A 14,616-nucleotide genomic window follows, 5' to 3' on the forward strand; every position below is an offset into this window, starting at 1 on the left:
GAAGGGATATTAAAAGGGGCATTTGGATCGAGGTAACAGTGTTGGTCCTGAAGCCAAGGCCAAATATGAACTGTATATTCCTTTATGTGAGGCTATGTTTCCCTCACTGTGTGGGAAAGTGTAATCTTACTGGACCTACGGTAGATGGATTTTCTCCCCCGACTCTTTGAATTATTGCCATTGAAGAATTCCTCATGCTTAATAATATTGTTTAAAATTCATGGGGCCTTTTACAGCTTGATTACCACTAGAAAGCGACTCACACATTGTATTTCAAGAACAGAATTGTATTTCTGCATCCAGCTGAGTAAATGGCAAGACTGGCATTTTATTCCAACATCGGTACAAAAAAGAAAATCAATGTAGGCTTATGCTGTGCTATTCATCAGGCATAACCACAAGGAATCAATCCATTACTGTGGTCATTGTTTCAATCATAATGCCACTTTACTGAATGTTGATGTGGAGTTCAATTCACACCATTTATTATGGTCCATTTTTCAACCTTGTACCAAACAAAACCCATTCCCTGGACTCAACACTGTTAGAAAAATAGGTGCTATCTAGAACCTAAATGGGTTTTTGGCTGTCCCCATTGGAGAATCCTTTGAAGAACCCTTTTTTGTTTGAGGTAGAACTATTTGGGGTTCCATGTAAAACTCTTTCCACAGAGGGTTCTACATGCAACCCAAAATGGTTCTACCTGGAACCAAAAAAGGGTTATCCTATGGGGACAGCCGAAGAACCCTTTTGGAACCCTTTTTTCTAAGAGTGCAGGGAAATGCTTTTAAGCACTTTACAACTTTGAAGGAATTTGAAGGAAATGAAAGTGTATCAAAGCTTCAACTGAAAACTATGAAATTAGGCTTCAAAATGCTTCTCGTAATGTTTCAGGCCTTCATTATCTCACTGTAAATGATATTTTTTTGGTCTCTTCTTGTCTTTCCTATATATATAACTCTTATTTTAACTGAATGTGATATCTTATGTTTTTCTTGTTATGTATTTGTACGTTTTATGTGGACCCCAGGATAGTGTAGCTGCTGCATGTGCAGTAGCTAATGGGGATCCTAATAAACTAAACCAAACTGATTATTAGGAAAAGCAAACTTTTTTCCAAATCAGATACTTAAAGTTAATCACAAATATGAAGAAAAACCAGCGACAACAACATCTCTGCTTTCCACTACTATGACCTCCGGCAATGTGGAAGCAGATCTATTGCCTTCAGCTGACTCTTTGGCAGGCTTGTTGTCTCCTACGGCACACTAAATCTGATTTGACAATTTCACAGATCCCAGAGCAGCTGCTCCTCTTTATTAACCACATGTTACCTTCATTATCCACTCGTTTTTAGCTCCGCTTTGCATGGAGGTGCCCACGTGCATGTTCATAGCTGTGACTGTGGGGTTTAGAGGGCCTTTAAATGTTGTTATGAGCACTGATTTGGTGGGATTCAGAACTGATGCAAGGGAGAGCGATTGATGAATAATTCAACATGTACATGTTGTGACACTCATGGAATATAAAACAAAAACAATAACTCTGGTACAAGTCTAACCCCAATAAATTCTAAGGAGAACAACAAAAACACCACAAAAAAACATCTGAGGTAATAATACAAGTCACACATTACATTTAAAGATGTATGAACTGTAATCAACCACATCAGTTCAGTTCAAAATAAGTTTTTCAACAACAGTGCCAACTGAAGAATAATCCACTTCACAATCACTTGAAACTTTGTAAGTTGTCGTTATAGAGATTCTGGATTGGAAAAAAGACAAAACACAATAAGTCATGAGTCACTAACATGAACCTTCTATTTCAACTAAAGCACTCAACAACAACTTTAACATCATGGGCAAAACATTTTTCAATGTAGCCTTCTTTATAGAGAAAGACCTAAAGTGGTTCTTTACCGGAGAGTTTAGCTGAATTGTTTCCTGAGATCAGAAGCCTCTGCTGCCATCTCCCCCTCTGTTCTCCACCTGGAAGGGACGTCCTCACTCTCACGGTCATGCTTCTGGAGCTGCACATAAATACATCACATAGTCCTTTACGTTACTTTACTAAAAGTCTACTAAACAGAGGCTACTAGTTGATGAATAAACACATGTATACCCAGACTTACCCGCACGTATGCACACACATAGTCACCTGTTTACCTCAGTAACTGGAGGGAGAAATTGACTAGATTCCTTTGATGAGTATGCACCAGTGAATAAAACACTGTTTCAATGTAGCAGAATAAACAAAGTTGTTGACCGGGTGTTAGCAGAAACATTAGCACCCAATAGTCTCTGTGCACTTGACTGTTCCACCAGATTATAGAATATAAAAGATGATGCCCAGTGGAACTGGGGCACTGGTGAAATTCCATGAAATGCATAAAACAAAAACAACGACAACCTCACCCCTCATTTAGTCTTTTCAGACACAATCAGAGTTGAGGTTTAAAATATAAACGTCTCGCCCTTCCAACAAGGCAAACAAGAGGAACACATGATGGTTAATTGAGAGTAGCCATGGAGGGGAAATTGTATGACTGTGACAGATTCTGACACCCGTGCCTGTTGTTGCTGTTTTTGTAACATTCATAGATTTAGAGGGAAACAATGTACTTCATCACACTAATGCCTCCCCCAGGACAGATGGGCTGACATTCTGAGGTTTGGGAGGTGTCTTCATTTTAACTGCCAGGGGGGGTTGTTTATAATGTAAAGCCACATGCAATACATACCCTCTCCCAACCATAAAAGCCACAACAGCACGGGGTGGTTTCCAACTGCTAAGGCAATACATTGGGATCTGTCATATGTGGCTGTAGTTTAGATGATGTTAAGATGCAGGAAAGCCCTCAAGGCTAGTATTCAGTGTTCAGAATGAGATGTCTTCCAAGCCACACAAAATAAATAAACATAAACAGTGCAGAAAGCTTGCACTGGTTGGTGATATTGATTTGTATTTGAGTCATTTTCACAGCACATCTAACATGTTTGTGGCATGCTTGGTTAGTCTAGGTAAAAAACGATGCAATAAAAATACCCACCAGTTGAAGATAGCTACTGTAACAGCACGGCACAGAGAGGGATGTTTTATGTTCTCAGAGAGCTAGGCAGTAAAATGATTCAACATGTAATAGATTTCAATGTTTCCCCGCTTCCTCTCTAAACTGTCTAGAAGCTAAAACACCAGGGGGTCATTATTTCAATACATCTTCTCCTTCCAACACTGACAAGTGCTGTTCTGTTTTGTTGCATATTCTTTTTTGTTATATGCGCAAACAGAATATGACCCTGGCTTGAAAGCTTGTCGGATTGGGTCCTGTGGAAAGCAGGAGATGGCCAGTTGGAACATGAGGACATGGGGGTCATCTCTCTAGCGCCATTGGGAGTCATGCTAGTCCCTCTTCTAGGCTAGGCTGGACCCTCTGCCTGTTCATGTGGGTTATCTGGGACCACACCAACACACTGCTCAAACCCCAGACAAGCCTTATCTCAGACCATCACACTGTATTAGGATCTAGTCCATTTACCTCACAGGACATGGTTACAGCAACTGGAGGATGACATTTTGTTGGAAAGGAGTTAAGGGGGGGAGTGGTGGGGTTGGATGGAGTCAGAGATTTTCAAGCTTCAAACGTTGAACTGAAATGGCTTTGTAGGCTCACGTAATCCCATAAGACGTTACAATGTATTTCAAGCGTGGAAAACTCACATCAACATTGTATTTCGCTGTAAGCAAAGGAATGGGGGAAGGAAAGATATGTCTTTCTGATGTTGAAGCTTTTCTTTTTCTGGTAGAAAATTCATTCACAGTAAGATGAATTGCACACAGTTTTAGTATGGCATTGTCAACTTATGAAAGATTTATAATGCATGCAGTAAGTCACATCATTTGTCCCAAATTGATTTTCATGGGGACATTATGTATTTATGGAGCTCAAATATATTGTTTCCTTGCAACACAAAATACCAGCTGACACCTCGATTATGTCATTAGAGACACTAATATTGCAAATTAGCCCTGAGCTGGTGACCAGCCTCTAAACATTTACTTGGGCCTCAGACATCATATTATATCAAGGCAAAACACTAAAATAAGCCTAAATTGTTCTCCTTTTACTTAACAGTGTTGATTCATGGGGCGAACATATATTGAGTAAAAGCTGAATTGACAACAGCATGGAAAACTGGAGGATTGCAGAACAATTGCTAATAGCATGCAATGTAATCATGTAATATTAACAAAGACTTGTCTTTGACTTTATCTGAATAATCATCAGGCTCATCAAGACTTAATCAAGGATTTTTGTTCTCCATCTAAAAATCCCCCACACAAATGCTAGCGCAACAACTGTTATGTCATCGAACTTTGCAGTGGTAATTGAGACTATTTAAGAAAATACAAAGCACCGAAAAACAATAACTATTCCTTCAAGTAAGACATTTTTTTGGCTGAAAATGCATGGAATAGGGTAGCCTTCTTACAGTATCTCTTCTTGGAATTGGTTTTTCCAGTATGTTGTAAACTGCAACATTCATACAATGTAAGTTCTTCATAGTTCATTATACTGTTGAAAACAAGTTCCTTCACTTGTACATTATAAGATCTCAGCATGTCCAAGATAACAGCAGCACAATTAGCAGCATGGTGTGTGTCTGTGTGTGTGTGTGTGTGTGTGTGTGTGTGTGTGTGTGTGTGTGTGTGTGTGTGTGTGTGTGTGTGTGTGTGTGTGTGTGTGTGTGTGTGTGCGCATGCATTTAGAGCAGGTGGGTTGGTCTTCCTGCTGTTTCTCTGAGAGAAGGGAAAGCCGATCCCCTTGTGTCCTCACTAGCAGCTGTGAGGATGTCCAAACACGCACTGGTGTGTGTGAGAGCGTGTGTGTGTGCCTCTCCATGAGGGTGTGTTAACCTCTTTAGTATAGCCCCACTTCTCAGTAGTGAGCCTCAGAATGTAGACGCAGAAACCCTGTTAATACTTTCAGTGACAAACGTGCCCATGAATATTAATGCTGGAGATGACTCGCAACATGGCCACAACCGTCTGTAGGTACAGTACAGTAGCTGGCTAGCTGTCTCCAGTGTGTCAAAGAGCTAATGCAGCAACTGTCTATTCACATTGGCGGGAGCAGCATGTGTGAATTATCCCTCCCATGGCGGCTTTTAATGTATCAATTTATGCCCTTATTAAAGACATAAATGTGGAGCCAAGGAACATAATGGTTTTGTTTGAGCGCCTTAACATTTAACACAGCACTCCAGTGAAAGGAGACACACCTCCGCTATCAGCATGGCTTTTCACTATGGGACTCTGACATACATGCCATGGCATTACAATGTCACAGTAGAGGCCATCTAATAATTACGTGTGAACAAAAAGGACTTCAGAGGATAAGCCTTTGCTCTCAGCACAAAGACATCCTCCTCATTAAATAATTTGTCACACCCAATTTACTCATAAATGGAAGTTTGTGGAATTCAAATCCCTCCAGGTGCATCAAGGCTTCTGAATAAATAAGGAAAACTGGGTTTTCTGAGTAACATACACTACCGGTCATAAGTTTTAGAACACCTACTCATTCAAGGGTTTTTCTTTATTTTTACTATTTTCTACATTGTAGAATAATAGTGAAGACATCAAAACTATGAAATAAAACATATGGAATCATGTGGTAACCAAAAAAGTGTTAAAAAAAACAAATATATTTTATGTTTGAGATTCTTCAAAAAGCCATCCTTTGCCTTGATGAGAGATTTGCACACTCTTGGCATTCTCTCAACCAGCTTCATGAGGTAGTCACCTGGAATGCATTTCAATTAACAGGTGTGCCTTGTTAAAAGTTAATTTGTCGAATTTCTTTCCTACTTAATGTATTTGAGCCAATCAGTTGTGTTGTGACAAGGTGGGGGGGTATACAGAAGATAACCCTATTTGGTAAAAGACCATGTCCGTATTATGTCAAGAACAGCTCAAATAAGCAAAGAGAAATGACAGTCCATCATTATTTTAAGACATGAAGGTCAATCAATACGGAACATTTCAAGAACTTATAACGTTTCTTCAAGTTCAGTCGCAAAAATCATCAAGCGCTATGATGAAACTGGCTCTCATGAGGACCCCCACAGGAATCGAAGACCCAGAGTTACCTCTGCTGCAGAGGATAAGTTCCTTGTGTGAAACAGGGAGTGGCAATTGAATGCAAGCTTCACAAATTTGTGTTCAACTTCCTGTTGAATCTGCAGACGTGTTGCTGTGCGTTTTGTTGCTGTGCGTTTTGCTGCCAACTTTACTTTACTTTGCTAGCTGACAACTTTACGTTTTTTGTTTTGTTTTTGTTTTTAATTACCGTTTATATTTTTAGTTTTTCCATCGCAACCTTTTTCCCTCATTCAACTTTTTCACTCCGGACGCTTTATCTGGACATGGTTCGTCAACACCTTCAACAGCCGAAGCTAAGTAGTAACATTAACATGATGTCTTCTAATTGCAGTCGCTGTACTCATAATATACAGGAGAACGATCGCCTTACGGCGAGAATAGCTGTGCTACAAGCCCAGCTTCAGACGCAATCGTTAGGCAAGGGTAATTTCAGTGTAGGAAAGGAAGAAACAGCGTCTGTGCCACCAGTAAGTACAGATAGTAACGTTAGTATAAACCCCCCCGCACAGTCCCCGCAGCCGGACAACTTTCTCATGGCTTCTGGAGGGAAATGCTGTAGGAATGCTCAACTGGTGTCGCTCATTCAGCCGACAGAAACTTTCAACCGGTTCTCCCCATTATGTAGCGAGTCGGAGTCTGAGTCTGAGTCTTCTCTTGTCTCTACTCCTCCCGTTACGGGGTCTGAGACGCCGAAGGCTCCCACCATTAGCTCTGACAAATTGAAAACCCTAGTCATTGGCGACTCCATTACCCGCAGTATTAGACTTAAAACGAATCACCCAGCGATCATACACTGTTTACCAGGGGGCAGGGCTACCGACGTTAAGGCTAATCTAAAGATGGTGCTGGCTAAAGCTAAATCTGGCGAGTGTAGAGAGTATAGAGATATTGTTATCCACGTCGGCACCAACGATGTTAGGATGAAACAGTCAGAGGTCACCAAGTGCAACATAGCTTCAGCGTGTAAATCAGCTAGAAAGATGTGTCGGCATCGAGTAATTGTCTCTGGCCCCCTCCCAGTTAGGGGGAGTGACGAGCTCTACAGCAGAGTCTCAGCACTCAATCGCTGGTTGAAAACTGTTTTCTGCCCCTCCCAAAAGATAGAATTTGTAGATAATTGGCCCTCTTTCTGGGACTCACCCACAAACAGGACCAAGCCTGACCTGCTGAGGAGTGACGGACTCCATCCTAGCTGGAGGGGTGCTCTCATCTTATCTACCAACATAGATAGGGCTCTAACTCCTCTAGCCCCACAATGAAATAGGGTGCAGGCCAGGCAGCAGGCTGTTAGCCAACCTGCCAGCTTAGTGGAGTCTGCCAATAGCACAGTCAGTGTAGTCAGCTCAGCCATACCCATTGAGACTGTGTCTGTGCCTCGACCTAGGTTGGGCAAAACTAAACATGGCGGTGTTCGCCTTAGCAATCTTATTAGGATAAAGACCTCCTCCATTCCTGCCATTATTGAAAGAGATTGTGATACCTCACATCTCAAAATAGGGTTACTTAATGTTAGATCCCTCACTTCAAAGGCAGTCATAGTCAATGAACTAATCACTGATCATAATCTTGATGTGATTGGCCTGACTGAAACATGGCTTAAGCCTGATGAATTTACTGTGTTAAATGAGGCCTCACCTCCTGGTTACACTAGTGACCATATCCCCCGTGCATCCCGCAAAGGCGGAGGTGTTGCTAACATTTACGATAGCAAATTTCAATTTACAAAAAAAAAAATGACGTTTTCGTCTTTTGAGCTTCTAGTCATGAAATCTATGCAGCCTACTCAATCACTTTTTATAGCTACTGTTTACAGGCCTCCTGGGCCATATAAAGCGTTCCTCTCTGAGTTCCCTGAATTCCTATCAGACCTTGTAGTCATAGCAGATCATATTCTAATTTTTGGTGATTTTAATATTCACATGGAGAAGTCCACAGACCCACTCCAAAAGTCTTTCGGAGCCATCATCGACTCAGTGGGTTTTGTCCAACATGTCTCTGGACCTACTCACTGCCACAGTCATACTCTGGACCTAGTTTTGTCCCATGGAATAAATGTTGTAGATCTTAATGTTTTTCCACATAATCCTGGACTATCGGACCACCATTTTATTACGTTTGCAATCGCAACAAATAATCTGCTCAGACCCCAACCAAGGAGCATCAAAAGTCGTGCTATAAATTCTCAGACAACACAAAAATTCCTTGATGCCCTTCCAGACTCCTTCTGCCTACCCAAGGACGTCAGAGGACAAAAATCAGTTAACCACTTAACTGAGGAACTCAATTTAACCTTGCGCAATACCCTAGATGCAGTTGCACCCCTAAAAACGAAAAACATTTGTCATAAGAAACTAGCTCCCTGGTATACAGAAAATACCCGAGCTTTGAAGCAAGCTTCCAGGAAATTGGAACGGAAATGGCGCCACACCAAACTGGAAGTCTTCCGACTAGCTTGGAAAGACAGTACCGTGCAGTACCGAAGAGCCCTCACTGCTGCTCGATCATCCTACTTTTCCAACTTAATCGAGGAAAATAAGAACAATCCAAAATTTCTTTTTGATACTGTTGCAAAGCTAACTAAAAAGCAGCATTCCCCAAGAGAGGATGGCTTTCACTTCAGCAGTAATAAATTCATGAACTTCTTTGAGGAAAAGATCATGACCATTAGAAAGCAAATTACGGACTCCTCTTTGAATCTGCGTATTCCTCCAGGGCTTAGCTGTCCTGGATCTGCACAGCTCTGCGAGGGCCTGGGATCGGGAGAGACACTTAAGTGTTTTAGTACTATATCTCTTGACACAATGATGAAAATAATCATGGCCTCTAAACCTTCAAGCTGCATACTGGATCCTATTCCTACTAAACTGCTGAAGGAGCTGCTTCCTGTGCTTGGCCCTCCTATGTTGAACATAATAAACAGCTCTCTATCCACCGGATGTGTACCAAACTCACTAAAAGTGGCAGTGATAAAGCCTCTCTTGAAAAAGCCAAACCTTGACCCGGAAAATATAAAAAACTATCGGCCTATATCGAATCTTCCATTCCTCTCAAAAATTTTAGAAAAAGCTGTTGCGCAGCAACTCACTGCCTTTCTGAAGACAAACAATGTATACGAAATGCTTCAGTCTGGTTTTAGACCCCATCATAGCACTGAGACTGCACTTGTGAAGGTGGTAAATGACCTTTTAATGGCGTCAGACCGAGGCTCTGCATCTGTCCTCGTGCTACTAGACCTTAGTGCTGCCTTTGACACCATCGATCACCACATTCTTTTGGAGAGACTGGAAACCCAAATTGGTCTACACGGACAAGTTCTGGCCTGGTTTAGATCTTACCTGTCGGAAAGATATCAGTTTGTCTCTGTGAATGGTCTGTCCTCTGACAAATCAACTGTACATTTCGGTGTTCCTCAAGGTTCCGTTTTAGGACCACTATTGTTTTCACTATATATTTTACCTCTTGGGGATGTTATTCGAAAACATAATGTTAACTTTCACTGCTATGCGGATGACACACAGCTGTACATTTCAATGAAACATGGTGAAGCCCCAAAATTGCCCTCGCTAGAAGCCTGTGTTTCAGACATAAGGAAGTGGATGGCTGAAAACTTTCTACTTTTAAACTCGGACAAAACAGAGATGCTTGTTCTAGGTCCCAAGAAACAAAGAGATCTTCTGTTAAATCTGACAATTCATCTTGATGGTTGTAAAGTCGTCTCAAATAAAACTGTGAAGGACCTCGGCGTTACTCTTGACCCTGATCTCTCTTTTGACGAACATATCAAGACTGTTTCAAGGACAGCTTTTTTCCATCTACGTAACATTGCAAAAATCAGAAATTTTCTGTCCAAAAATGATGCAGAAAAATTAATCCATGCATTTGTTACTTCTAGGTTAGACTACTGCAATGCTCTACTTTCCGGCTACCCGGATAAAGCACTAAATAAACTTCAGTTAGTGCTAAATACGGCTGCTAGAATCCTGACTAGAACCAAGAAATTTGAACATATTACTCCAGTGCTAGCTTCCCTACACTGGCTTCCTGTTAAGGCAAGGGCTGATTTCAAGGTTTTACTGTTAACCTATAAAGCGTTACATGGGCTTGCTCCTACCTATCTTTCCGAGTTGGTCCTGCCGTATATACCAATACGTACGCTACGGTCACAAGACGCAGGCCTCCTAATTGTCCCTAGAATTTCTAAGCAAACAGCGGGAGGCAGGGCTTTCTCCTATAGATCTCCATTTTTATGGAACAGTCTGCCTACCCATGTGAGAGACGCAGACTCGGTCTCAACCTTTAAGTCTTTACTGAAGACTTATCTCTTCAGTAGGTCATATGATTGAGTGTAGTCTGGCCCAGGAGTGTGAAGGTGAACGGAAAGGCTCTGGAGCAACGAACCGCCCTTGCTGTCTCTGCCAGGCCGGTTCCCCTCTCTCCACTGGGATTCTCTGCCTCTAACCCTATTACAGGGGCTGAGTCACTGGCTTACTGGTGCTCTTTCATGCCGTCCCTAGGAGGGGTGCGTCACTTGAGTGGGTTGAGTTACTGACGTGATCTTCCTGTCTGGGTTGGCGCCCCCCCTTGGTTTGTGCTGTGGTGGAGACCTTTGTGGGCTATACTCGGCCTTGTCTCAGGATTGTAAGTTGGTGGTTGAAGATATCCCTCTAGTGGTGCGGGGGCTGTGCTTTGGCAAAGTGGGTGGGGTTATATCCTTCCTGTTTGGCCCTGTCCGGGTGTTTCTTCGGATGGGGCCACAGTGTCTCCTGACCGCTCCTGTCTCAGCCTCCAGTATTTATGCTGCAGTAGTTTATGTGTCGGGGGGCTAGGGTCAGTTGGTTATACCTGGAGTACTTCTCCTGTCTTATCCAGTGTCCTGTGTGAATTTAAGTATGCTCTCTCTAATTCTCTCGTTCTCTCTTTCTCTCTGAGAACCTGAGCCCTAGGACCATACGTCAGGACTACCGGGCATGATGACTCCTTGCTGTCCCCAGTCCGCCTGGCCTTGCTGCTATTCCAGTTTCAACTGTTCTGCCTGCGGTTACGGAACCCCTACCTGTCCCAGACCTGCTGTTTTCAACTCTTAATGATCGGCTATGAAAAGCCAACTGAGATTTATTCCTGATTATTATTTGACCATGCTTGTCATTTATGAACATTTTGAAAATCTTGGCTCTCTCTAATTTTCTCCTTCTCTCTTTCTTTCTCTCGGAGGACCTGAGCCCTAGGACCATACGTCGGGACTACCGGCCGTGGTGACTCCTTGCTGTCCCCAGTCCGCCTGGCCTTGCTGCTATTCCAGTTTCAACTGTTCTGCCTGCGGTTATGGAACCCCTACCTGTCCCAGACCTGCTGTTTTCAACTCTTAATGATCAGCTATGAAAAGCCAACTGAGATTTATTCCTGATTATTATTTGACCATGCTTGTCATTTATGAACATTTTGAAAATCTTGGCTCTCTCTAATTTTCTCCTTCTCTCTTTCTTTCTCTCGGAGGACCTGGGCCCTAGGACCATGCGTCGGGACTGCCGCCCGTGGTGACTCCTTGCTGTCCCCAGTCCGCCTGGCCTTGCTGCTATTCCAGTTTCAGCTGTTCTGCCTGCGGTTATGGAACCGCCACCTGTCCCAGACCTGTTGTTTTTCAACTCTTAATGATCAGCTATGAAAAGCCAACTGAAAATTATTCATGATTATTATTTGACCATGCTTGTCACTTATGAACATTTTTGAACATCTTGGCATAGTTCTGTTATAATCTCCACCCAGCACAGCCAGAAGAGGACTGGCCACCCCTCATAGCCTGGTTCCTCTCTAGGTTTCTTCCTAGGTTTTGGCCTTTCTAGGGAGTTTTTCCTAGCCACCGTGCTTCTACACCTGCATTACTAGCTGTTTGGGGTTTTAGGCTGGGTTTCTGTACAGCACTTCGAGATATTAGCTGATGTACGAAGGGCTATATAAAATAAAATTGATTGATTGATTGATTGATAAGTTCATTAGAGTTACCAGCCTCAGAAATGGCAGCCCAAATAAATGCTTCACAGAGTTCAAGTAACAGACACATCTCAACATCAACTGTTCAGAGGAAAATGTGTGAATCAGGCCTTCATGGTCAAATTTCTGCAAAGAAACCACTACTCAAGGACACCAATAAGAAGTGTTTCTTGCTTGGGCCAAGAAACACGAGCAATGGACATTAGATCGATATAAATTTGTCCTTTGGTCTGGAGTCCAAATTTAAAAATTTTGGTTCCAACCGCCGTGTCTTTGTGAGACGCGGTGTGGGTGAACGGATGATCTCTGCATGTGTATTTCCCACTGTAAAGCATGGAGGCGGAGGTGTGATGGTGTGGGGGTGCATTGCTGGTGACAGTCTGTGATTTATTTAGAATTAAATGCACACTACCAGCATGGCTACCACAGCGATACGCCATCCCATCTGGTTACTACATAATGTGTTATTTCATATTTTTGATGTCCTCACTATTATTCTACAATGTAGAAAAAGTAAAATAAAGAAAAACCCTTGAATGAGTAGGTGTTCTAAAACTTTTGACCAGTAGTGTATGTCAAAACAGAAAAAATAAAAACATCTAATAAATCCGCCAACATATTTACACAAGATTCAGAACCCAGACCTCTTCATCCCCCATACAATTCAAAGATCTAGTTATGTTATGTTTATTGAGTTATTGATAATTCATGGTTCTAGTCTCAGCCTCCCATTGAACCTTGGAGACCATGATAGAAATGGTAGATGCAAGTGCATATCTTTTAATCTCCACTGGTAATTACCTTTGGCAATCAGCTTCTGCAAGACACATTTCCATTCATTGGTTTGTATTTTGAACAGGGTGAATGATGATTTCACATGAGATGACTACTGTAGCTCAACTCTTGTACCGTTCAATTTCACTCCTAACTCTCTCAGATTGATTCAATTATGTTGGATTTTCAAGATATGTTTGAATTAGGGTTGCAAAACTACCGGTAATTTCCCAAAGTTACCGGAATCGTCAGTCATTTCAGTAATTAACTGAAAATCTATGGCAATCTATCATAACTTTGGTCATTTATACTTGAATAACTTGTATAAAATGTATTCATATATAGTATATATATTTTTTTATATCTGTGTCCATATTGTCGAGTTTCTAGTAGATAGAACATATGGTTCAAGAGAAAAAAGCCTAATTAATGAAAAAAGCATCAACTCAACAATGGCATTATTTTCAATTAACTCTGCAATTCTTCCAACTATTGACTTTTCTTCACAACTGCCACCAGTTTGATGCCAAAACATTGACAAAAAATACATATTGACATAGTAAAAACATTTGAAGTGTGTAAAAATATATAGAAAGGATATTTCATGCTGAAACCCTCATATTTAACACTAATGATATTCACTAAGTTGATGGTTTATATTTAGGATAATATTTTACAGCCTTGTCATTCCCAAAACGTTTTTTATCATTATTTCATATATTTTACATGTGATAAGGCCACACAGAGGGCAAGGAATAAATACAGACACCTGTGATAATCTGAATTACCCAAAAGAGACACTAGATGTCTTGTGATAGATCCTTGAAAGATACCAAAATTATGGTAGTTTACTGACAAAATTCAAAAGTTTCAAGTAACTTTTGAAGTTACCCTCTCTTTGCGACCCTAGTTTGGATACATTGGTATGACAAATCGGGCTATTGGCAGCTTATTTAAAACATTTGGCAATTATTGTGTTTTTGTTAAAATATTACACAGCATCCGTGCCATAGTTGATAGACAAATTGTTGTCGGTAAACAAACTGCCAAAATCCTAATTAAAATATACACTGTAGCCTGAACCATATTCTATTTGCTATCAAGACAGTTACATTAGGCGTGGCAGGATGTACGAAGCAATCAAACTACATTTTAAGTTAACATTAGACAATGAAGTTAAGAAGTAAAGTGTAACACTAGAGATTGCACTATGGCATCAGGCTAGCTAAACAGTAAAAGCTGGCTCACCCAAGTAAAGAAAATAATTTACAACTGTACCATAGTGTCTTATTACAAGTTACACAAGGACAAATTGTATGACAGCGACAAAAAGTAAGTACTAAATAGGATTCATGGATGATATAAAACAAAAGGAGAAATGTTAAATATGAATGATAATCTAGATTAGTGTCACACCCTGATCTGTTTTACCTGCCTGTGCTTGGCTTCCCCCCCCCTCCAGGTGTCACCCATCTTCCCCATTATCCCCAGTGTATTTATACCTGTGTTCTCTCCTTGTCACACCACACTGGATTATTGACCTCTGCCTGCCCTGACCCTAAGACTGCCTGCAGTTCTGTGCCCTTTGGACTGGATTACCGACCTCTGCCTGCCCTTGACCTGTCGTTTTGCCTACCCCCTGTTCTAGTAATAAAGTTGTGTTACTTTGACACTGTCTGCATCTGGGTC

The 14,616-nt window shown here is 41.5% G+C and overlaps 1 protein-coding gene across 1 annotated transcript in view; it reads right to left on the reverse strand.

Annotated features, from left to right (window-relative positions):
* Positions 1-1,291: 1,291 nt before the first annotated feature.
* The window catches only part of fhit (fragile histidine triad diadenosine triphosphatase), a 333,926-nt gene continuing 320,601 nt past the window's right edge, over positions 1,292-14,616 (reverse strand). The window contains exons 8-9 of the mRNA XM_039008866.1: positions 1,923-2,032; positions 1,292-1,767 (exon numbers count right to left, since the gene is read on the reverse strand). Of these exons, the coding sequence (XP_038864794.1) occupies positions 1,931-2,032 (102 nt within the window). The 3' untranslated portion in view covers positions 1,292-1,767; positions 1,923-1,930. The remainder of the gene's footprint in view (positions 1,768-1,922; positions 2,033-14,616) is intronic.

Source organism: Salvelinus namaycush, chromosome 2 (genome assembly GCF_016432855.1).
Source record: "Salvelinus namaycush isolate Seneca chromosome 2, SaNama_1.0, whole genome shotgun sequence".
Classification (NCBI taxonomy): domain Eukaryota; kingdom Metazoa; phylum Chordata; class Actinopteri; order Salmoniformes; family Salmonidae; genus Salvelinus; species Salvelinus namaycush.